Source organism: Parambassis ranga, chromosome 5 (assembly GCF_900634625.1).
Source record: "Parambassis ranga chromosome 5, fParRan2.1, whole genome shotgun sequence".
In the NCBI taxonomy this organism is placed as follows: domain Eukaryota; kingdom Metazoa; phylum Chordata; class Actinopteri; family Ambassidae; genus Parambassis; species Parambassis ranga.
The window spans coordinates 30,321,659-30,347,969 of record NC_041026.1 but is presented as its reverse complement, the minus strand read 5'-3'; the positions used below and the strand labels follow the sequence as shown (position 1 = coordinate 30,347,969).

Sequence of the window (26,311 nt, the reverse complement as noted above, 5' to 3'; positions counted from 1 at the left end):
TAAAAGATGAGTTCTCTCAGGAGTCAAATACATAAGGGTAACAAGAGACAGGTGAAGACAATCAGGGCGAGGCAAGTAGTCAACAAGGAGGGAAACACAAGAGGAAGACAAACAGAGATACACAAGGAAACAAGGTTTTCAAAATAAAACGGGAAATACAATTAAACCAATCTCAAAACACCAGAAGCTAAATAAACTAACAAAGCCAACAAACCGGGGATCATGACAATAAAAGGATAAACTAATCAAATTAGGTTGACCTTACATTGACTTGTATGTCTTCGGATTTTCAAAATAATGTGTCAAACATTTAATAATATCTCCTTCATCTGTAAGTATTTTAACTACTATAAGTTCAAAGCCTACTTATATTTACACACTACTACTGTAGTGTGTGAAGCAAAGGTTAAATTTCAACAAAACCTTGTACTCTAAAATAAACACATACATGAATGAAGAGAGAAATTAATTTAAAAAAAGTGCAGAGCCAGAGGCCAGATTTCAGTTTAGCATTCTACACACCAGCCAAAAGTGAAGAGAGTCTTATAATGGTCTGACTTTTGACATTCAGTTTGCTGAGCACAGCGTTTTTTCCAACTCTGTAATTTGGACAAAGGTCCGGCGGTCAGAGTCATTATCATACTCGCCTGAGCAAAGAGCAAGTTTCCACTCAGCAGGACAAAACCTTGATCAAAAGTCTTGACTGACCAAAAAGTGAAAGAAAGAATAAATACTGCAGCGCACTCATGTGGAAATAGCAGCTGCTTGATGACAGGCTTTTGAGCTTTGAGAGACTGCTTTGGGTTTTTCTTGCGAAAATGATAATCAAAGATGATTACTGCCACATTGAAAAAGGAGGGACAGATTGTTTTTTTTGTTTTTTTTTCCTAATAAGGTCTAGACTTGGAGGACACAAGTGGCTGTTCAGTTTATGTGTGTGCTTAAATTTTGCTGCAGAAAAGGACCTCTGGTGTAAATGACATTTATTTTCTGTAATAATAGCCCATTGTGGTCTTTGAAAGGGTTATTTTGTGACGTGTGGTCAAATTTGTGTGGAAAGCACAAAAAAAGAAGAAAGTGTCTATTTTGAATCTTGAATCTCTCCTAAAAAGAACTAAAATATCAACACTTGGTTTAACATAGCTATAAGGGATTAATGTGGAAAACCCAGAAGTAAAGAATCTCCTAACTGTTCCAGTAAATGTATCTTAAAGATATCATTTTGAAATGACTAGTAACAAACCTTTATATGTAAAGGATGAATCTCATATTGCTCACAAAGATAATTTTGTTGTTTTTCTAGTGATTCTTACCTTATGGTCCAATGATCAACACTTTTTGGAGCTGTCAGGAGGGCTTACAATCCTCCTTAGCAGATGGTGTTTATCATCTGATGATTTAGATGCATTTTTTGTGTGGTGCTATGGTCACACAGCCACCAAGATATGTTGTGTTAAGGTGTGATTCATTGGAATGTGTTGTGCTTGTCTGTATAGCTCACCATGTGCCAACTCAACCAACACACAGGCTACAGTAAGTAGCAAAAGGCTGGTGGACATTTTGTCCTCAAAGTTTCTGTTAGAAGCAAGAAAAATTGGGTATTCACATTTTGAAGGATAGACAGCTTGGTCGGAGTATGCAGGCATCCAGACCGGTCAGCATGTCCATTCTGACCCATGCCCACTGTAGAAAGCTCCTACAATGGGGGGTTTAGACCTGGACCACGGTGAAATGCTAGAAGTTGGCCTGGACTGATTGATTGATTCACATTTTCTTTGATGGCCGGGGTTGTGTGTCTCTTTAACACATGGCACCAGGATGCACAGAAGGTAGACAGATACATTTTAATGTGCCCTATACTTCAATATTGATTTGGAATGCAATGTATAGGTAAAGCAGCTAGATACCCAGGATGTGCCCTCACTTTAGGCATGCAAAGCCAGCATGCTAAAACAACCATTTAAATGTCTGAAGGTCAAGTGTATGGTGTGGATTGAGGGGGGAAACAAAGCATACACGTTTTTACTTAAGATGGTATATGAACATATATGAACAACATCAGACATTTAACACTGGTAGGCCTTATGTGGCCCATAGACTGCCAACTAAATTGGGTTTAGTGCAATACAACAGCACAATAAGCAGAAAACTGAAAAACAAAAAAATAATTATATTTCACATAAATTCTTAAAGGAAAAAAATGTATTATGAACATCTTCTGTAATGTATTTTCAGTCCAAGAACTAATAAAAATAAAAAATACAATGTTATTTATTTGTCATCATATTTCTGATGACAAATAGCCACCGTATGTAATATAATAAAAGAATAGTTTTCCTTATCTGAGGAAAGGTGGCAGCTCAGGCTCTGCTGTAATGAGCATACAGAAAACACAGCCAGCAATGGAAATGCGTTCCAGCTACACTGTGTCATTCACTCTGACCAACACCTGCACAGATGCCAGTCCAGTGCCAGCACTCTGCCACTCAGTTAGGCTCTGGCCTATTTCTGCCAACCTGCTGGCCTGGCGCACACCCCGAGCTTCAGTGCAGAACATGTTTGTCTGGACATGAGACGACGCCAATTAGCTGCCCTCAGTGCTGCTTTTTTGGTGATGAGCCACAGCAAGGTCAGATTCAGTGTATAACAGCAGAGAGCAAATGTGTCCAGTCATACTGATCTGTAGCTGAAGTAAGGCTGCTTGAAATATTTGTTTTGTTGAAACACAGCTGCAGTGCTTGTTCTCTGCCATACCACATATGATAATTAAAAAAACAGTGATTTATCCTGCTGAAGTATTAATTGTTTCCCTTTGTCTAACTTCAACCACACCACTGAGCCGAAGGAAGCACTTTTACCATTAGTTTTCAGTGCAGTGAAAACAACACAACTAAGAGAATAGCATCAGGCATGGTGCTAGGAATTTTCTCTCACGGTGTGAAAACAGAATGTAAAAATGGGGTGAATTTTGTGACATCGTCTCTGGGAAGAGGCATTTTGAGACCATGTAGGTGTTGGTGGCCATGTCATGTTGGCCTTATTTGAGTATGCCTAAACTCCTAGTTAATCCAAATACAAGGAGCTGAAAACTGAGTTGAGTGAGTTGGGTTGACAGTAGCTGAATCAGGAAGTTTGTGATGTGACTTGGATCTTGCCTGTCCTTCATAGTAGTCACAACCTTAGTTAGGTCTCAAGTGTTAGGGACAAGAAAAATCTTCTGGATCCTTTCGTTCATCTTCCCCGGTTCTTCGATTAAGAAGAAGTGGACAATATCTGGTCTCAAAATTACAATTTATTCTAACAGTAAAGAAGCAAATTCTGAGTCACACAAACAGAGGCCTCTGTGGTTGCCTGGCCTCACAGCCAGAGAACAAAATGCCATTCTTGTAAACACCTTTTATCCTATCTTGAGATCCCATAAAATCATGTCCTCCCCTAACTCTGCACCAATGGTGTCAGCTTAACTGATATTTAGTTTACCTTATTTGGTAATGGTTAAACCTTAGAGTCAGGAGAAAACAGAAAGGAAATAGGAGGGGGTCCCCTTTTGTCAGTCGTAAAACCTAAGGTGAAGATAAGTTCTCCACAACAATGATCACTGTACCATACGAGCGACTTTATGACGCCCCATAAAAGCTTACACCTCTTCCCCCATGTAAGTTCACTTTAAGTCCTAACATCTCATAGGCTGTGGGTCAGATCTGGAGGTGACCAGGAAGGGTGGGTCGTAAAATTGGGTCATGGAGATGAACAAATCCTTTCTGTCAAGATCTGGATTTACAACCTTAGCTTGATATCAACCAGAGCTGTCTCCAAAGAGCAGACAACAGCTAACAGAGGAAATGAATTACAAAATCTATGAGAAGTAAGGAATTGCACACTTCTCAATACATTCAATATACCTGTCTTCCTTTGATCTTCTGTAAAACTTACTTAACACATAAGTACTTATAAAACACATTACAGTAATATGCATAAAGTAATGAAAACTTCATGTTAGGGACACACTTCTAGATATGTGGACCCATACCACATAACAACATCATACAAAATAAAATCTTTCACCTAACACAAGATAGTTAAAATGTATTAGGTATATAAAAATTCTGGCGGCATGGTGGTGCAGTGGTTAGTACTGTCGCCTCACAGCAAGAAGGTTCCTGATTTGATTCTGATTCTGTGTGGAGTTTGCACGTTCTCCCCGTGCCAGCGTGGATTCTCTCTGGGTACTCCGGCTTCCTCACACATTCTAAAGACATGCTAGGTTAATTAGTCATTCTAAATTGCCCGTAGGTGTGTGTGTGAATGGTTGTTTGTCAAAAGGCGGGGTATAACACAACACAACACAACACAACATAACATAACTACAAGATGTGTGTTTTGTTGGTTGCACTATTAACTACAGCTATTCACTTACTAAAAATATGTCCCAATTAATAAAGACGCCAACTCTACTCCATTTTCATATTTTATTTCAGGTTACCTGCAGACATTTATATTTGCTAAAACAACGTCAGGTTAAAAGAAAGTGCATTAACAGGCCTAATAATTAAACACTGAGCCCTTCTGTATGTCAGCTTCCCCTCAGACCTCACACTACCTTCTTAAATGGTTACTGCAATGTCATAGTATTGAACAGGTGACAGCTCCATAGCATACCAAAATCTCATTACCAATAGACTCCCATGTATTTCCATGTTAATGAGCTCTGTATCAGATCCTGGTGTTGTTATCACAAGATGACAGAATTAATAAGCCATTAAAGGAGAGTAATTATAAACAGTACTGACAACAAACAGCTTTTGAAATTTGCTGAAAGCTAGTAGCCTGCTTTTGAGGCAGGGCTGAACTGTTGGCCAGATGAAGGTGTGTTTTGTCAAGGTTGTGACTGGTAATGAAGGAGGACTTGGTGTTAGTGAATGCGTTGCATGTGAGAGCAGGCGTGGAACACACTCAAATATGAAAGGTGTTCTCTGGAAACCAATCATTGTATTGTCAATGTGTTTTATACAGGCTAATCTGCAATGCAATGTGTAGATAATTAAGTGCAGGGGTTGTATGGATTTTTTGGCTTCCATTACATAAGTTTATAAATAAAAATACCACAAAACAAATGGAAGGTATAATCAGTGTTGTAAGTCAAGAGGGTGTTAAATGGCACTATCTTTGTCTTTACACTTATTCATTTTTAACTTTGTAAGAACCTTCAGGATTACTCTAGGTTCTGGATTTCAAAATGCAAAACAGATAAGTGAATGCCAAAAAACAGGTTTAAATGTCCACAAAAGAGTTTGGTATACAGGTATTCAATCCCACAGGCAGAAGTAAAAAAGGATAAGGCTAAGGCAGGTCAGGTACAGAAAAACGTGCCCAATCTCGAATAGAATAATGGCTGGAAACATTTTGGAAACACAATGACGCTCTGGCAGGGTAATCAACAGAGGGAGGGGAGACACGAAGGAGGGAAGGACAAGACACATGAAACAAGAGGGACAACAGGTTAAAGAAAATAAACAGTAAACTCAGAATAAAGTCCAAAACAATCAGTTGGGAGTTTTGATGCTCTCCTGCTTTGCTTTGTGGAAGACGTTTGATTTACTCAGTAATGCTCCCGATGGACAATCACCTTCGACACTAACTTTAGTGTTCCAGGGTTCCTCTTTAATGGCACAATAAACATGTTGGTGTTTTAGCCTTGCCGTCCAAAAAAGGTTCAGTGTGCTGGGCAACCAGTCATTAACAGACTGCAGAGGAATTGGTTTTAGCCTTTCACCTCTCAAGCCATGTGATCTTTTGGTTAATTGCGTCTTCCTATCCTATCCTGACACCTATTGACACCCCTTGTCCATCCATCCATCCATCTATATATCCATTTTCTTAACCTGCTTTGTCCTGTACAGGCGCATGGGGCTTTTTCTTGTCTTTTTCCTGAATTGTAGTGGGTGTAACTGCCCAGTCCTGCAAGGTCTGTTGCCACAGGTTCCCCCAGCACTCTATGGTCCCATGCCTCCTGTGCCCCCCTCCACCGTCCTGTCGTTCAATGCCAACCTGGGAGACATCACTGGAGAGGTCACTGGATTCCCTGTGTTGCAGCAGTTCCCTGCTCTAGCAACTGTGCATAAGGAATGTTACATTGCTCTCATTGCCTTTGGAGGAGGCTGCTGAAAAATACAGTTTCTAAATGCCTACATTATATGTGTATCCTTAATGCCAGCAGCTACACAAAAAATACCTGTTAAAATGACATTATAATCTCAAAAATTGTCATTTTGAGGTTCACATGAATTTCTGAAGAAAAGGCCTGCTTATTACACCCCCTCATCCAGAAAGATGAATGTCAAGGGAGGAGAATAGTGCAGCTTTTAATAAGAAGGACATTGTACTACCACCCACACAGAGACCTCCATTACCTACTCAGGGGTTGAATCGACTGTAATTACACATAATTAGAAACTTGGAGGGTTTGGATTTGTGTATGTGTGTGTGTTCACCTAAAATGTACAGAAGCTACTTCAAATCAATTAGAATATCAGCACATGCTGTAATTGCAGCGAGGTTCTTCTTTCTGGATGGAGCTTTTTGAAAAATTCAGCTAATATTACAGCAATAAGACAAAATGCTTAATAAATTTTGTGCACACAAGATACATTCTATGCCCTTGTCAATTCTTATTTACAGTTGTTGATGGCTATGATTTTGAACTATGGCTATGATTTATGTTCTGTTTTATTTTTGTTTTTAACATACTTCAGCCTTAGACATAAAGATACATGAACCCTATATTTCGCCCATAGGAAAAAAATGCTCCCTTTAACTTTACACTCATGTTCAAAAGTTAGTACCTCCTCTTTCAATTCTATAGCTTTTGCGTAAAAACCTGATTTAAAAAAATAATAATAATCATCCGATCATCATGGGATTTAATATTAATGAAATTTGAGATCTGAACTTTGACTAGTCCATTCGTAAATCTTGATTCTTTTATTTTTCAGCCACTTTGATATATATTAGCTGTTGTGTTTTGTATTATTGTCCTGTTGTATGACCCAGTTTCTGCCAAGCTTTAACTGTCAGACAGATGTCCTCACATTTGTCTCTAGAACACTCTGGTATACAGAGGAGTTCATGGTCCACTCAATGACTGCAAGGTGTCCAGGTCCTGTGGCTGTAAAACATGCCCAAATCATCAGACCTCCACCACCGTGCTTGACAGCAGTGGCGGTTCTACATTGAATTACTCCTCGGGCAAGACCCCCCATGTGCATCTCAAAGTGCTTCACAGAGACCCAGAGCAGATTTCAGTAAGCAGCATAAAATGTTGTAATTGTCTACACACTTTGGGCAACTACTGTTTTTGATATCTGTGATGGTCCAGGCTGTGTGCATTGAGTGAAGAGAGAGGCTGAATGGATGATAAATATGGATGAAAAATAATCATTCCCACTTTTTACCCTGTATTTAACTCATAAAACCAGCTGACAGTGAGTAGTATTCTTACTTTAGTTTAATGTTAATCAGCCTGTCATGGATGGACAGACTTATTTATGGACTTAACTTGTTCGCTAACCGACGAGCCAGAGCAGCACATCATGGATGGACATTATAAAAACACAGCGCGCAGCATCAAACTCTCAGTCCAGCATCAGGCTACAGTCCTCTGTCTCTCTGTCTGCAGCACTGCTGTCTGTCCGGTTTGGCCCCAAAACTTCCGTGTTGTTTAATGATCTTAACGGTAAGACCTGTCACTCCTTCGATCATTCACGCTGCTATACACAAACACGCAGTGACGCACGCTATCAGGACAGAGTGAGACCTCTCTCCTTCACTCCCTGTCCGTTCCGTTTGGAGACCCAGAGGTGAGCTGCCCCCCGTGCCCCCTCCCCTTCTCTTACAGCTTCTATGTACGGCAGCTTCTCAGCATCAGGGGCGCCTGCAGCTGCAGGGGGTGCTAATTTGCCAATTCTAAACACAGTGATCTATAATATACATAAAAAACCGCCGCGCAGATGATATTTCTGCTTGTGCCGCTCCCTGTGTGATGCCGCCCCGGGCGACTGCCCGGTCTGCCCGTGCCCAAAACCGCCACTGCTTGACAGTATGTATGAGGTGTTTGTGCTGAAATGCTGTGTTTGATTTTCAGCAGATGGTGGTGATCATTAAGACCAAATAACTCCACTTTGGTCTCATGTGTCCATAGGACATTGTTCCACAAGTGTTGTTCTTTGTTCAGAAGCAGTTTAGTGAACCTCAGTCGTGCTTCCATGTGCTTTTTAGACAGAAGAATCTTTCTCCTAGTGACCCTTCAGTCCTCTTCTAATTGTGCTGACACAGTAACACTCAGCATGCGTCTGTAGGTTCTGACATGTACCTCTTGGGTTTTTGTGTAATTCTCTGACCTTGGGCTGAATTTGCGGGGACATTTACTCCTGTGAAGACTGACAGCTGTCTTGAATGTTTTCCACTTGTGATCAGCAGCATCTGCTGCATCTCACCAAAGTAAATCCTAAGGTAGCAGTAAGTGAAAACTTATTGTATGGAACTTTTTTAGCTTTATTTGAATGTGTAAAAAAAGGTATATGTTTCCACAAACAAACACAAAATTATGAGGACTGTGAGGGCAAGTTTTTACATGACTAAACTATCTGGATCTAATTCTTAGAGAAACAGAAGAAAAAAATACTTTATTTTATTCCCTAACAGCCTTTCAAATTCAACACATCTTTTTCTTTGGCCAATCACTGACAAGAACTAGAATAGAAATTGACCTCTAATAGACCACAAAAGTGAAGTTGGCCACACATTAATTAGCAATAAAGAAAGTCCAAGAGTTGCAATTAAGATTGACATATGGGCTTAATGCACTTCTACAATGACATGCTTGAATAACTGTCATGATGGCAACATGGCATAAACACCAGATGTCTGAACAGATGAGGTTTTTCCCAAGGAAGTGTGTGAAATTGTGGATGTTTCGGAGTTGCTGTTGTCTGATTGTGTTCCTAATTTATCTCTAATGATCTCCACTAGGAGAGCAAAGCCACATCTAAATGACTGACATCTGAGCAGGAGGGAATTGATCAATGCACCACAACAGCATCTGAAATTGCCGCTATCAATAAGCAGCACAAAAACCTTGACTGACTCTTCCCTTGAGTAACTGAAAAATATGCAAATGTCTCCTGACAGATACTGTGTTACAACTAAATGTAGTGTGTGATGTTTGACTGTGTTGATGTAAAATAAACTCACCAAAGACCACCTTATGCCAATTTGACCTTGGCCTGTCAAATCTGAATACCCACATGTAAACAAGTAACAGCTGCTGTTGTGGGTCAAAAGTCAATGAATAGAAATACTGTATCTCATGAGATAATTCAAACTCTGTGCCTTGTGTTTTGAAACAAGGTATTAGAAAGAATGTGTCAGGGACTTTGTCATGAAACACAATCGATCAACTGTACAAAGACTTTGTTGATCTATTTTGTTTCATGACAATAGATAAAGAAAATAGATCAACAGTCTGTGTACAGTTTGAATAGACATGGTGTTTATGTGAGCTTAAGGGGCACAGAGAAGAGTTCATACAAAAGTCGTACTGGTGGTAGTGATTTTTCTCACTAAATCTGGCGACTTTACAAACTGTCTTGGCAACTTGTAGCTTTTTTTTAGTGACTTTGTCTGGTGTTTTGGAGACTGACGTGAAAAAGCTTGCTAGCTGTGTGTGTAGTAGTTCCCTTGTTGTGATGCAAAATAAATTAGCAAAAGAAAATACTGTTTGCAAAAAAAATTTGATACATAAGAGAGCAGGAAGTATGCAAATATTTGCATAATATGAAGTTAATATAAATCACCAATGCAGACTTTGTGTTGTAGTTTATGCTAAACATGTTTTTGTTAGTTAGTGGTGCTAGTAATCTCTACTGGGATTAAAGAGCAATCTGTTAGAGAGGAATTGTCACAACAATATATTCAATTAAAATTTCATTTTTATAGTTTCTTAACTAAGTTTCTTTCTTTGTATATATATATATATATATATATATATATATATATATATATATATATATATATATATATATATATATATATTGTGACAATATATATATGTATATATATATATATATATATATACACTCAACAAAAATATAAACGCAACACTTTTGTTTTTGCTCCCATGTTTCATGAGATGGACTTGAAGATCTAAACTTCATTCCAGATACACAATATTACCATTCCTCTCAAACATTGTTCACAAATCTGTCTAAATGTGTAATAGTGAGCACTTCTGCTTTGCTGAGATAATCCATCCCACCTCACAGGTGTGCCACATCAAGATGCTGATCTGACATCATGATTAGTGCACAGGTGTACCTTAAACTGCCCACAATAAAAGGCCACCCTGAAATGTGCATTTTGTTTCTGCTTTATTGGCGGTCTGGGGACTCAGAACCAGTCAGTATCTGGTGTGACCACCATTTGCCTCATGCAGTGCAACACATCTTCTTCGCATAGAGTTTATCAGATTGTCTGTTGTGGCCTGTGGAATGTTGGTCCACTCCTCTTCAATGGCTGTGCGAAGTTGCTGGATATTAGTGGGAACTGGTGCACGCTGTCGTATACGCCGGTCAAGCACATCCCAAACATGTTCAATGGGTGACATGTCCGGTGAGTATGCTGGCCATGCAAGAACTGGGACATTTTCAGCTTCCAAGAATTGTGTACAGATCCTTGCAACATGGGGCCGTGCATTATCTTGCTGAAACATGAGGTGATGTTCATGGATGTATGGCACAACAATGGGCCTCAGGATCTCATCACGGTATCTCTGTGCATTCAAAATGCCATCAATAAAATGCACCTGTGTTCTTCGTCCATAACAGATGCCTGCCCATACCATGACCCCACCACCACCATGGGCCACTCGGCTTATGGTGGAGTAATGAACATTCAATGCACGAACAACAGATCTGGTTGACATTCCTGCTGTCAGCATGCCAATTGCACGCTCCCTCAATGCTTGTGGCATCTGTGGCATTTTGCTGTGAGACAAAACTGCACATTTCAGGGTGGCCTTTTATTGTGGGCAGTTTGAGGTACACCTGTGCACTAATCATGATGTCAGATCAGCATCTTGATGTGGCACACCTGTGAGGTGGGATGGATTATCTCAGCAAAGCAGAAGTGCTCACTATCACACATTTAGACAGATTTGTGAACAATGTTTGAGAGGAATGGTAATATTGTGTATCTGGAATGAAGTTTAGATCTTCAAGTCCATCTCATGAAACATGGGAGCAAAAACAAAAGTGTTGCGTTTATATTTTTGTTGAGTGTATATATATATATGTATTCCTGCATGCAGGCCTTTTCTCCTATAGGCTCCCAGCATTTATGTCAATGGATCTGTTGGCTACAGTACCCATATTTACTATATAGTTGTTATCAGTTCTATGATGTGGATTGGTTTGAGGTCAGGATGACCTCGTGGTCACCATGTGGGGTCACTGTTTAATGAAAGTGTGTCCTGTCTGACATATAGGGGTCCGACACCCAGTTGCCACAGGAGAAAATGGGGTTGGTAGAGGTTAATGAAGTGCAATTTATTTCTCGCTGCACTGCCTGATGTTTCCTTCTCCGCTTTAAGGAGCATTTGGTCTCTGTTGCTACACATATGCCTGCCTGTATCCACTCCTTTAAGGCTCAGTTTTGCAATAATAATTATCTCATCTTTTCATCTTTCTGGAAAAAAATGACTCTGGCAGCCAATGAAAAGAAGCAATGTCAGTGTAGTGTAGGGCTTTGTAGGACATCGAACAACAAGAATGTACATAGTCATCTGAACATGTATGAGTAAATAAAAAAAAATGTCTGACACCACAAATAACATAATAAAAACAAGGGTCAGATTTATGGAAAATATATAGGTATAGAAAAATGTTGATTGGCTTGAACTGCTTTAAAATACATCACATTCTACATAAAATGTTTATATAGAGTCAACTTCTCTAGTGCTTACTTTAGCTAGCAGCAGATGAAGACACACTCACAGCATTAGTATTCATGGACATGTTCATCACTGTCAGAGTAAGCTGTGTCCACACTGGCAGCTCTGCTACTGAAAAGAGGGGTTGTACTAGAGGTTTAACACAGCTCAACAGGAGGCACACACATACACACACAACCAAATATTTGAACACAATCTGCTAGTCATAGTACAGGGATCCGTGTTGTTTTCTCCTACGTATATAAATAGACTGGCAACCCTAGTCATCTTTTATATTAGCATCTCTCTTTGTGTTCATAGACGCTGACATGGAAATTTATTCACTCTGGTCTACATTGTGGGCAGTTTGCTGTGATGTCGCAAACAGGACAAACAAACAAAGCTATCCTTCTGTCATCTTTGATGCTGTTCTTTGGTGGATTTGTTTGTGTGCTTTGGATCTTAATCATTTAGGTTCTGCTACCATTACCAGACAGATGGGCTCACATTATCTTTAAGCAATCTTTGTTAGTGTAAAGCTGAATCTGTGACAAAAGCACATCCAAACCAAAACCTAAGATTAAAAAAAATGATGTCAGGTTATCCTACAAAAAAAAATTTGACCAGCAGTGAGTTTGTGTAAACCTACTGTGTACACAGTCTGTGTTGTGCATCATAATGCAGACAAAGTACTGGGAAAATCACTGGCAGCCCTTTGTTTGTGTTAGTGGAGAGATGGAGGGATATGGTGTTTTTTAATTCAGTGGTTATAGTGTTACAGGTATGTGTTCCTCAAATTGAAAAGGCTGATTTCCCAAAGGCACTCTTTTCTAGGTGTTATAGGATCCCATGTGGAAGTAGCCTTGGTAGATGAATATTGATTTGGCTGAATAAATATTGATTTGGTTGAATGAACTCATTGGAGTGGAGGGGTGCCAAACCGTGGAGGATTTTCTAGATAAGTAATATGCAAACATAATCATATTATACAATATGGTTCAAATTTTACAGTGATGTGATGGCATGTGTGACTTTGCATTACCTTGGGCTTTAATTGCAAGTTATGAGTCAACTATTGAACCTAAACATTTATACTCCTGCACTACTGATAATATGGTTATAAAAAAAAAACATGAATGTTTTTACGGTGGCTCGTCTTCCATACTTAAGTCTATTTACTGTCTCTGGGAACTAGCTTCAAAAGAGAGTCAACCCCCAAAGACTGCCCAATTCAGATTTTTTGGTGAAATTCGATTTTTTTTGGTGTTTACAAAATAATATGCGACTGCTACCACTCTCCTGTGTGAACAGACTGTGGCCCTGAAGTGACCCACATGAGCAGGAAAGGACACGACGTCACACAATGTGTGCTTGTGTGGCTTTGTTTATGTTAATGTTGAATCGTAGCCAATATAATTACAACCAAATAATATTGAGAAGAACGCTGACAAGGAAGAGAGCAGTAGCTGCAACTTCTGTACAGAATTGTATGTGGGTGCGGAGTGGTGGGACAGTGATGTGACTGCTTTTAGCGACACTGACTTCATTCATAAATTTAGAATGAACTTGTATCTGGGAGCAAGCGTGTTGGAGTTGGGCTCTACTTCCTGGCAACTGTTGCTAACAACACCACTTTTCTGCCCGCTCCTGTGTGGCAGAATTGTGACGTCTGTCACCTTTCACTGATGCAAAAGTCGGATATATGCTGCATAGCGTTCAGACTGAGGTCGCATTGCAAAAAATCGGATACATATCTGATTTAGGACCACATATGAAAGTGGCTTGGGTCGATATATAAAAAAATCGGAATTGAGCTGTTCAGACTGTCATGAAAATATACAGGTCACATATGGGCAAAAAATCAGATTAGGGTCACTTTAGCCTGCAGTCTGAACGTATCCTAAGTCTTGGCTTAAATTGTTTACTTAAATGTTGAAGGGGATTATCATTCTCCCTTTATATAACCTTTAGGTCACATTGGCACCCTCTTCAATTTAGTTGTTTACAATCACATCAGTATGAGAGCACAGTTTTCAAAATAAAAGACATCTTCAGTCCTCAAGTCTTCCCTTTGGACCAGCTACACTTATTGGCAGTGTTGTAAGGGTTACTTTAAAAAGTATGCAGTTACAGACACAATACAGATTACATCCTAAAATGTCTTTTGTAATGCATTCTGTTAATAATAAGTAAATGCAGCGTTCACCCTCTACAAAGGAAAATGACAAGATTGTTCCAGCTGACTATTCATGTTAATGTTATTTTATTGTGAGAAACAGAAACAGAATATAATGATGCCACTGCAATCAACCTCAGTTGTGTACGAAGTTAGCTAGCAGTTAATAACTAACTAGTTCACTCATTCAAGTGACTATAGGTACAGTGTACCAGCATCATGATTGAGCAGCATTATAAGATGACAGTCCCAAACAGCAGCTGGCAGCTTTCTGTCCAGTTTGCAGACATGGCCCAAAAACTCAAGCTTTGATAAAAGATTTTGTATTGCAGGTAGGAGCTCTCACTCCAATGTACATAACCATAACAATCAGGAGTAAGTCAGACATCTGCTGTAAACATGATCTTTGTTGCATTGAAGACAATGATTTTTATGTGATTTGTTTTCACCAGAGTACATAATCACATACACTGACTTTAACAATGTAACTTTATATCTCTTTAGACAGTAACTTTAATGAACAGTTACTCATATTTTCTATCCTAATTACACGTCGGCACACGTAATCCGTTACTCCCCAACACTGCTTATTGGTGTTAGTAGTGCCTGTTTGTGTACTGATCACAGCAAACATATCTCAAGGACATAAAAAAACTGTCCTTCACTTGGCCTGTTGTGTTCATTTTAGATGGACCTACAAGACATCTATTTCAGTATATTGGCCTCTGGGACCAGCCTGCAGCTCAGCACTGTCTAAACAATAACTGTACATGATATTTTCCCCATGTGTTGCCCTGGCAGCAAAACTAAGCCCCACAGTGTTTCTTGTCTGTGTGGGTCAGAAAGTCTTTATATAATTGGATTTATTTGGACAGTGAATGGAGGCACATAAGAGCCAAAAGTCTGCATAAAAAACAAGTTTATGCAGTTACATTAGATTTGTATGAATATTCTGTACATTCAGATACATTTTCATTAACTCTTTCTGACAGTGAACAGGCAACATATCAGGATATTATCCCACTACTCGTTAAAACTTCATTAGCTTATTTCAGGTACCAAAATCCTGTTAAAAAAACACTTCTCCAGAAGTGATGCCAAAAACATCTGGATTGCCCCCTAGTGGCTGGCTGCAGTAAAGATCATAAAAGATGCCTACGTTAGTGCCTATGTTAGTGAATAGGACACACACCCAGCTAAAATCTAAAAGCCTTCCTGCAATAAATGTTATGGCATGTTAGGTAGTTTGTATCATGCTGTTCTGTGTTCATTTTTTGAGACATTTGTATTTATTATTTATTGGCTGAAAAGGAGGAAGTAATATTACAGTCAGTAGCCAATGGAACAGCCAAAAAGTGGCTTGACATGGAATGATGTGATTTAACCTCTTGACCTGCATAGACTCTTGGTTCAAAGATGGCATCTTAGGATTGTACATTTAAGTCCAAAACAGTTTCACAATTGCCCATGTCTTCTTTGTCTGGGTGTTGTTACAATATATAGCAGAGCAGCCAGCAGCAACACACATGCTAATGTCAGGGCTACTACATAAGCGGAAAAAGATAAAGACATTAAAGAGACTGATGAAAAGAGAGATCCAAGGAGTTCAGTAGTAGAGCATGTGAGGGGGAGTAAGCAGAGAGAGCCAGAACTTAGATTTTGGACAGAGTTTAGAGGGACCTTTAAAAGAAGGAAGCATCAGCTTATGTCCTGCTGTAATGTTGGCTCTTCAGACCATCAGTCTGAAGCACGCCAAAGAATGCACCCACAGGCAAAATACAGCCTGTGAGCCCTTACACTAGGGCCTGCTGGCCATACACAGAATGCACCACACCACACACCCAGGGGAGAAAAACAATATTAAGTGACAGCAAATTACTCTCACAATGAACAAGTCAATGTGTCCCACCCCTGGGATGGTTTTTACGCTACATTTATTATTTGATTTATATCATGATAGATATTATGAAAAAAATGTTCCCCTTTCTACCCAGCTCTAGAAGCAGTAAACAGGCACAATGGATGAGTTTTATATACTACTCACAATCATTATTAAACAGAAAAGGACCCAGGGCCCCACTCTGGAGCCAGGCCCGGGGTTGGGGCTTGAATGCGAGCGCCTGGTGGCCGGGCCTTACCCCACAGGGCCCGGCCAGGCTCAGCCTGAAGGAGCGACGTGGGGCCGACCTCCCATGGGTTCACCACCGGTGGGAGGAACCGTAAGGGGCCAGTGCGTAGTGGATTGGGTGGCAGTCGAAGACGGGGCTTCGGCGATCCGACCACTGGACACAGAAACTGGCTCTGGGGACATGGAATGTCACCTCGCTGGCAGCTAAGCCCCACAGCTTAGCAGCCATGTGTTGGAGTTTTCCCCAGTATGTGAGAGGGTCGCCTCCTTGCGCCTTCGGGTTGCGGAGAGGTCTCTCACTGTGGTTTCGGCATATGCGCCGAACAGCAGTGCAGAGTACTTGACCTTCTTACAGTCTCTGGGAGGGGTGCTGGATGGCGCCCCGACTGGGGACTCTGTCATCTTGCTGGGAGACTTCAACGCCCACGTGGGCAGTGACAGTACCACCTGGAGAGGCGTGATTGGGAGGAACGGCCTCCCTGATCTGAACCCGAGTGGTGTTTTCTTATTGGACTTCTGTGCTGGGCATGGTTGGTCCATAACGAACACCATGTTCGAGCACAAGGTTGTCCATCGGTGCACCTGGCACCAGGACACCCTAGGCCGGAGGTCAATGATCAATTTTGTAATCGCGTCATCTGATCTCTGACTGTGTGTTTTGGACACTCGGGTGAGGAGAGGGGCTAAGCTGTCAACTGATCACTACCTGGTAGTGAGTTGGATCCGTTGGCAAGGGAAGAGGCTGGACAGGCCCAGCAGGCCCAAATGTACTGTTGGGAGCATTTGGCCGAACCCTCTGCTAGGGAGATCTTCAAGTCCCACCTCCGAGAGAGCTTCACCCAGATTCGAAGCTGTGGTCGCAAAGCCTCTGGTGCCTGTCGTGGCAGCAATCGCTGGACCCGGTGGTGGACACCGGAAGTCAGGGATGCCGTCAAGCTGAAGGAGTCCTAATGGGCCTGGTTGGCTTGTGGGACCCCTGAAGCAGCTGATAGGTATAAGCAGGCCAAGCATGCTGCAAGCAAGGGCAAGAGGCTTGTAGAGGCAAAAACTCGGGCCTGGAAGGAGTTCGGGGAGGCCATGGAGGAGGACTATCGGTCAGCCTCGAAGAGATTCTGGCAAACTGTCTGGCGCCTCAGGAGGGGGAAACAGTACTCCACCAAAACTGTATTTGGTGGAGGTGGGGAGCTGTTGACCTTGACTGGGGATGTGGTTGGACGGTGGAAAGAGTACTTTGAGGATCTCCTCGATCCCACCAACACGCCATTACAGCTTCCATTACAGAGGCTGAGGCTGAGGACTCAGTGGTGGACTCATTTATCACCTGTGCTGAAGTTGCCAAGGTAGTCGAAAATCGGCGGCAAGGCACCAGGGGTGGATGAGATTCGCCCTGGGTACCTTAAGTCTCTGAATGTTGTGGGGCTGTCTTGGCTGACACGCCTCTGCAACTTGGCGTGGCAATCGGGGGCAGTGCCGCTGGACTGGCAGGCCGGTGTGGTTGTCCCTCTTTTCAAAAAGGGGGATCGGAGGGACACTGAGGAGTGTGATCCCCCTGTATCCCTGGGAAAGTCTATGCCAGGGTACTGGAGAGGAGAATTCGGCTTATACTCGAACCTCGGATTCAGAAGGAGCAATGTGGTTTTCGTCCTGGCCGCAGAATGCTGGACCAGCTCTATACCCTCCACAGGGTGCTGGGGGGTTCAAGGGAGTTCGCCCAACCAGTCCACATGTGTTTTGTGGATTTGGAGAAGGCATTCGACCGTGTCCCTCACGGCATTTTGTGGGCGGTGCTCTAGGAGTATGGGGTCCATGGCCCTTTGTAAAGGGCTGTCAGGTCCCTGTATGACCAGAGTAGGAGTTTGGTTCGCATTGATGGCAGTAAGTCAGACCTTTTTCCGGTGCTGGACTCCGGCCGGGCTGCCCTTTTGTCACCATTTCTAGGCGCAGCAAGGGACCAGAGGGGATCTGGTTCGGGAACCACAAGGTTTCATCTCTGAGACTATGAGAGACTATGTCTCTCGGCTCCCCAGAAGAGCTGGAGGAAGTGTCTGGTGAGAGGGAAGTCTGGGTGTTCTTGCTTAGACTGCTGCTTCTGTGACCCGGCCCCGGATAAGCGGTAGAAGATGGATGGATGGATGAATAATACACATCCACCCATGTGTTGATATGATAGAGGACACATTGTACTATACTGACAGTAATATAACTAAACTGTCACATAATGTTTTTAATGTGTGTTAATGTCTTGTTCTGCTTCTTATTTTCTCTTTTTCTGTCGTCATTGAACTGAGATGTTTCCTCCATGTTTTTGTTGTCTGAAGGACGATGCATCTTCTGTCTCAAATGTCACATCCATTTATGCATCACAACACTAACTGAGACACAAGCATTGTGCTGTTGTATCCATGAGTACATTCTCCTGATTGTGCAAAAGAAGGTTTCAACCCCTGTCCTATAGGGGCATATTTTGTTTTGTATCATCTCACAAAGTGCCACAGCAATCATAAGCATGCTCTCTAAACTAAATGTAAAGGGATGCCTGCTATGAGAGTTTTTAATGCAGAAAAATGTTTTAATTGTCTCAAACTGTATACATTTATTTGACTGACATTTACACTGTGGGTTGTTGCAGCTGCAGAAACATGATCGAGAAGATGAGGACATTTCCTCTAAGTGGAGATCAGAGGAAGAAATGGCAGCTGAGGCTTCAGCGCTGAGGAAGCAGCTTTAAAAAGACGGTAACAGAATCACTGCCTCAGATGAACTCTCCTACTTAAGTTTTAGCATGGTCTGCTTCGTCTAGTTTTCCCTCCACAGTGATTGCATGCTTTGCCGTAATTGTTTCCACCTGTGTCTCGCCTCCCACTTCCTGTGTAATTATACCATGTGCTTCACCTTTGTCTTTGTGAGTTTGTGTTTGCTCCCTGTGTTGCTTTGTGGAGTGTTTTCCATGTGTTCCTGGGTTCTCGAAGGTTTCAGTTCTATTTTTGGATGTTTTTTTTAGGTTCTGTTAGGAGTTTTTTGGATGTTTGTTACAGCTTGCCTTTTGTGGATTATTTGTGCCTTTTAAGGCTACATTCACATGGAGATGAAAATGTTTACATTTACAAAGTGTTTTTAAACACAGCAGTTTGTCAATAATGTGTAAAGATGACTCTTGGAATGAGAGCATCCACAGACAACAGACAATACATAGTAGACAGTTACTTAGAAAGCAACTTTAAAATTTTAAAAAAGGAAAAAAAAATTATATGTATATACTTCACCTAATCTAGTAGTAGTATATATTAGTCCCATGCGACCCTGCGATGGACTGGTGACCTGTCCAGGGTGTAACCCGCCTCTCACTGGGATAGGCTCCAGCCCCCCATCACCCTGTACTACAGGACGAAGCAGGTTCAGAAGATGGATGGATGGATTGTCCCATGTGATTCAACATCTCTGTAATTTAGGGCCTTTTTTCTCTCTTTTTTGCATAACACCATAAATAAACTTCCCATTGAAAAAATATTTTTTAAAAAAGGATGGAAAAAGCACATTGTTCTGCATGGCAATATGCAGTAAGGACCATTAGGGTGTCATTTAACAGGCTTAGGTTTTATTTGTGACTATTATGTAATGTAAAGGGCAAAATGTTGGTAATTCTGAGTGAAACACAGTCATTCTGAAATCACATAAGGGTCCCCAGATAAAACTAATCCTTGGCAGCCCTCATTGAAATTAAACCCAAGTTCAGTTAGCCTATCTATTAATAGTTTTTATTTGTTGCCCCTCAGTTTTGTGTTATGTAGGATTTTCTCTTGGTTCAGTTAGTCTTCTTTTGTGTTGTCTGTTTTATAAATCTTAACCCACAGTTCTAAAGCTAGAAGCTGTGCAAGAGTGCATTAGTGCACAGGGTGTGGGTAGCTTTAGCACATGTGTGAATGCCCCTTTATTGCTGAACAATGTACAGAGCAACATCATGCTGCCAATCAGACAATGTTGTTTCTGCCTGCATGTTGATGAAGATTCTCAGTCATCCAGGTCATCATACGTAGAGAAGATTGAAGCAAGGCGTCTGGACTTGTAGAGTTTTCTAGAAGACGTTTCGCTGCTCATCCAAGCAGCTTCATCAGTTCTAACTGTTTGGTGGGGAAACATGGTTTATATGTGGTTACAGACCTATGTGGGTGGGTCTGGGTAAAACTTAAAAAAAACTTACAAACAATAGCACTAAATGTTTCCATACTTACCTGTGATGTTCTGGCTGACTGGGCCAGGTGTGTCTAACGACTGGCTAACGACTATGAAACTGCCGGAGGGGGACTGGTTTCTGCCTGCAGTCTGTCTCCCCCTGAATACACATTATGGAATGAAAAATATGACAAAGGAGACCCTAAACTGTAGAGCAGTACTTTTATATAAACTATTTCTTCAGGGCTCACTTATAGTTTTGTTAAAAGTAGAATTTTTGCTAAACATTACCTTCTCCCAAGTACTTTGACAGTGTCAGGGTTCGTCAGGAGGAGGACACAGGTGCAGTATGCAGAGAGCGGTTCAAAACTCAAAAACAGTCTTTTATTTAAAGCCAGGAGGGCAAACGAAGCAAACTAAAAATCACACTAAGCGTGGCAAAAGGACGTGGCAAGGCAAAAACAAGAATTAATCAAATCAATCAAAATGACAACAGGCAAAATGACCGTTTGATATAAAAACGATAATATTGCTCCTCACGTGAACTATACTTTATACTATACTACAGTAAACAGTCAAGAAACAACATTCAATCAAAACGTTTAGTTTACAGCGCCTCGTATCAACAGGACATGTAAATATAAAACTCATTTTTTAATACCGCTATCACTACTAGCATTTTAAAAATCCCTTGAACTACTTACTGCCCTTGAACTACTTACTGCCCTTTACTTACATTTAAATGTAAGGCACTACTGCCGGTGCCACTCGCTTGGTCCGTCATTTTACTGTTGAAAATAATGGGCCCGCAAAGCATCTTGGGATATGTAAGGCCACGAAGGATGGTAGTGATGCATCCTCCGAATTCAGGCAAAAGGAGGACGCATTTGGAGGCCACATTTGAAGGACCCTTCGAATTTTGGCGAATTGGGACAGCCTTCGCGCAGCGTTGTGACGTAAACGGCCTTAAAATGCACACTCCCAAGGATGCAGACCCTGAATTGGAACACAGCTAACAAGACACAGGTGACACACATGAGGGCAGAGCAGGTAATCAAACAAGGTAAAGTAAAACAGGAAGCACAAGACAAGACACAAGAAGTAAACAAAAACCCAGAGAAACAAAACACTAGAACTACAGGAAAATAACAATAACTCAACACAGATTAAACTAAAAACCCAAAACAAGAAAAACAAAACCATAAATAAACACCAGGTCATGACAGACAGCAGTTTCTGACATCAAATGCAGCATTTATTGTCCTGTCTGAAGAGTTTAACTGATTTTTGTAATTGATGGACTGACACAAAATGTCAGACAGGCCGTGATGTTCTCTGTTGCTGCTGAGTGACAAGCCAAGTAAAATTTAAAGGATGTTGTTGATATGTTGATGTAAATTCTGTGTTGCTTCAGGAAGAGTATGTCAATGTATGGTATGCATCTTCCACAGCTCACATTACTTGTGCTGTACCACAAGGTTCAATCTCATGTCCCAGTCAAGATATGCAGGTGTCTGGTTGCTCTCATTCCTTCCTTAAACACAGTGAAACATTGTAAGACCTGAATTCGCTTTCTGCTGCTCAGGTTTTGACAAATTTGTTCTGAAAGACTCAACTTCTTTCTTCCTCAAACCACAATAAACCTGCAGCTTTTTTATATTGCACCTTGTATACTGTTTACATTTTATTGTTGTGCATGTAATGTGCAATAACTATATCTACTGTATGTTTATTTTTTTGTGTCAGCAGTGACATGGTATCTAATTGGGGAAGAAAATGCTAATACTACTAATACTAGTACTAATACTAATAAACACTTACTTATCTGGATTTTTTTTTTCTTCAGTTTTTGTTCATACAAATGCAAATAAACAATTTCGTAAATACTACTGATAGAAGCAGTGACTAATCATTTTAATCCCTGACTCTGACGGGGATAATTCTAGCTTTGGAATGAAGGCATTTATGGAAAAATTTCCAAAACAGGAGGAAAGCAAACACACACACACACACAAATATTGTGGGCTGGAGACATCTTTTGCCTGTTGCCCTTTCAAAGCAAGCAATATAGGATTAATTATGTCTAGTATTAATGCTTTCGGACATATTAAAAACAGAATATAAAATTAAACAATTATTAATATAATATGTAGTGCAAGAAAAAAAGTGTGTTTGCTATTAATGCCATGAAAGGGACTGTATAAATGTAAACTATTCTTCTGCCTGTTTATTTATATTTAGTAGCATATCAAAGACTTGAATTTGAATTCTGAATTAGGCACAAATCATGCAAGAACAGCATGTTTTCATGAAACAAGTGATGCTGAAAATGTTTGGTGACAGTGTAAGTAATCCCTGGAGAACTTGGGGATGGTTAGCACCCCTCTTACTGCCACCATTAGCAGCAGCTCCCTAGGCTACCTGCTACCTGTCAGTGACAATTCACAACAGGACACTAACTCCCCCAGCCTCCTGGGAGAAAGTCTGGAGCTATCCACTGCCGCCCCTCTACCCCCTGTTTGCTGACTTTTGTTGCATTACCTCAGGCCACACAATTTCATGTGTCATTATTTAAATTATACAGGCAATCTGGCCAGACAGCATATGTTGGTTCTGGAAGCCTGAGGAAATTTATCAGCAGGCCACTGACAAACTTTTCTCATGAATGTAAGTAATGGCAGCTCTTTTACGAATAATACATTAGAATGTCTATCTGACTTGAATTTATCATTTGAAATATTTATTAACAGCTAACTGTGTGTAAATGAAAATTTCCCATCTCCTATGTTAGGGAGTTCAATTCTACTTCATACTTTGTATAATCAGACCACTGTGTGTTTTACTCAGGTTTTGAATAGCAGAGGTGACACAAAGACAAAAGCTCATCTTCTTACCTTCTAAAATTAAGCTGACACTTTAACATCGAGGAGTTTTCTTTCACATAATTAAAGGAAGAAAGAAGAAGTAAATTAAGATTGGTGAACTCTAATCCCAATCTGACACACTAATCCTCAAGCCTCTAAGAACTTCTGTGACAGCCACTGTCATACACATGGTGCGTTGCCTGTCTGACCTTCTTTTTGCACTGAAAATAATTATTGTATGTAAATATGTTCAGCTGTAAGATAACTGTTAACTGGATTTAGCGACCTATTGATCAATTAGAAAACAAAATGTCTCAGCCAATCAGAAAATAGAATTCCTTGCATTGAGTTTAATTTATTATTTCGAGCTTTATTCCTTCTCACCTTACTTCATTTCTGTTAAAGGTAGGGTAGGAGATTTCATTCTGATGCACTTTTTTTAATTAGTGTAACTTCTCTTTACAGTCTGATAGCAACCCATTAGTTCGGCAGTTTCGCATTAAAACGAAGAATATGAATCATCTGTGGAAGCTATAAAACGCTAAAAACATCAGCCAATCCTCAGAGGCGCCCCTGCGCGTTGTATTGGCTGGTTGTCACTCTCTTCCTGCTCTGCACGCACCAGAGAGGTACGTGCATGATGGCCGAAGTCACAGACTGGTTGGGAGGCGTGGCTTCGGGGTGAACTCGAGAGAAAGGGGCGTGTGTATACTTTCAAAATCTGGCTGACTCGATGCGCGTGAACACGTGAAAGTTAAACACCGGATCAGTGCATAATGGCGGATGGTGGAGACACTACCAGCGAGTGGGAAAAGAAACACTGTTTTTGGAAACACCACCACCAGAAAACGGCTTGATGCAGAAAGATGTGAGATGGGAGTGGTTATTGACACGACTTTGCAGCGCTGACTACGACTGAGAGAGCAGAAGCAGCTACAGAGTGCTGCTGTGGTGGGCACAGATCTTCCGTACAGGTAGGCAGCTTTCACCAGGCTACGTTTGCTAACCTGATGCTAACATCATGCTAACAGGCTCTGATCGGCAGATTTCTGCGTTTCAAAGCAGGTTTTATTCCATTTACTGGTTTTTCCGAGCTTCTCTCTGATGATCAGACAAACTTGATGTGGATACAAAGACTTTGTTCCTGTCGATGGTCATTATCATGGTCACGTCAGTGCTGCTAATCATGCTACGTTGTCTCTGTGTTGTTGTAGCTGCGTCCTCAGCTCTGCTGAGGGAGAGCAGAGCAACGTCTTCTGCCATAGACCTGCTGCTGTAATCATTGTTCAGTTTACTGCTGCACTCTTTATGTCTTGCTGTAATTACCGTACTGTACATTGTGTAATTGTGATAGTCTCTCCACAGCTCTGTGATCTTATGGCCAGACGCTGCACCAGACCAGTCTTCACCTGCCTGAGGACAGCACATGATAATAATGATCACTGATTTTGTTCTATTGTATATATGTAATGTATTTTATTTAAATCCAAATACAGTAAACTGTAACATATCTGGTTTTCATTAGTTGTGGAGCTTTTTAAAATAACAAAGATTGAATATTTTCTGTAATAGACAACAAACACAGTTACAGTTGTTCAGTGAACAGATATTTATTCTCATGTATGATCAACAAAAAAGAACAGAAGCACCAAACATGTTAGAACCTGAAGAAATAACAGGCCAGTTCTAGGTGTGGGCCGCCTTCCTGCTATACAGGCCTGTGTGTGTCAGCATGAGGAGGCACCAGTCACCAGGTTGTCCACAGCATCATCATCAAACAACAGCTGGCTGCACCTGCTGCAGGAGGAGCATGGTGAGGAGGTCAGAGGTCAGACTTGGTTCAGAGGAGCTCCAGCAGCTGATGGGTCTGCTCCAGGCTCAGGATTTGAATTCTGACCTGTCAATTAGGGTTGGGCGGTATCCAAATTTCGATACCGTCAAACGCCCTCCATATTTTACCCCGGTATACGTGAATACCGTGCCGAGACAGAGAGAGAGTGGTGTGTGCGCAGAGCCCCATCAAAACAGCACATATACTCATTTCAAGTTGCAGAGACACCGCACACGTTTAATTTTAATTCACGGCAGGCATTATAAACTGCCTGACACATGTCAAGCGATCTTTTTCAGTTAATATAGCTTTTATTGAGGCTATTTTATAATGCATATAGCGAACTGACTTTTTTTTAAATTTCATGCTGCAGCACACCGCGGTATTAAACTGGTATGAGCCAGTCCGATGTGTTTTTGTTTGTTTTTGTAATTTCATCATGTTAAGAGCACCAGCCTTGTGCAGTATTTATGTTAGAAGTTACGCATGGTAATAAAAACACTTGTCCGGTAAACTGAAAACCTGCCGGTCACGTTTTCCGGTCCAAGTTTTTTTAATGGAAACAATTAAAATGATAAATGTAGGCTCAGATGGCACCAAACTGTTGGCATGTGTTCAGAAAACACCGTTCAGAAACTAAACACCCTCTCAGCTCTGGCTTGACCTCTAAAGCGCAGCAGTGTTCTTCTAAGGGACCCGGTCACAGGTGCGACTACAGCTCTCTCTCTCTCTCTCTCTCTCTCTGAATATCTGTAGGGAGCAGACTGCTCTGTAAACAACATAAACACCAGAGGAATTGCACTGAAGATTCATACATCCAATCCTAACTGGCTGTGTAGCATCACTGCCCTTGTTGATTAGCTTTACAGGAGTTTATCCATAACATACACTGACTGCGTAGGAACACACTGTGCTGAGCATTCAAAGCAAAGTCAGTGTAGCATCATGGCTAACATGGTGACTAGCTTTACATGACTGCTGTGGCTAGTTAGCCTGCAACACCGCACTCATGATTATATAAATAGTATTACGCACTGTTTTCATACACTAACATTTTCGCTTGGCAGATCTAGCTTGCAATAACTGCCACATTTGTTTATATTTGTTATGATGATGTTACGTGTTTTTTACCTGTGAATGAAATCCGGCTGATGCAGGT

General features: G+C 41.1%; 1 protein-coding gene across 3 annotated transcripts in view; it reads left to right on the top strand.

Annotated features, from left to right (window-relative positions):
- Positions 1–20,332, top strand: part of fhit (fragile histidine triad diadenosine triphosphatase) — a 375,109-nt gene extending 354,777 nt beyond the window's left edge. For all 3 annotated transcript variants that reach the window (XM_028406950.1, XM_028406949.1, XM_028406951.1), the window contains one exon: positions 18,917–20,332. In XM_028406950.1, coding sequence (XP_028262751.1) covers positions 18,917–19,015 — 99 coding nt within the window. In that variant the 3' untranslated portion in view covers positions 19,016–20,332. The remainder of the gene's footprint in view (positions 1–18,916) is intronic.
- The last annotated feature ends 5,979 nt before the right edge of the window (positions 20,333–26,311 follow it).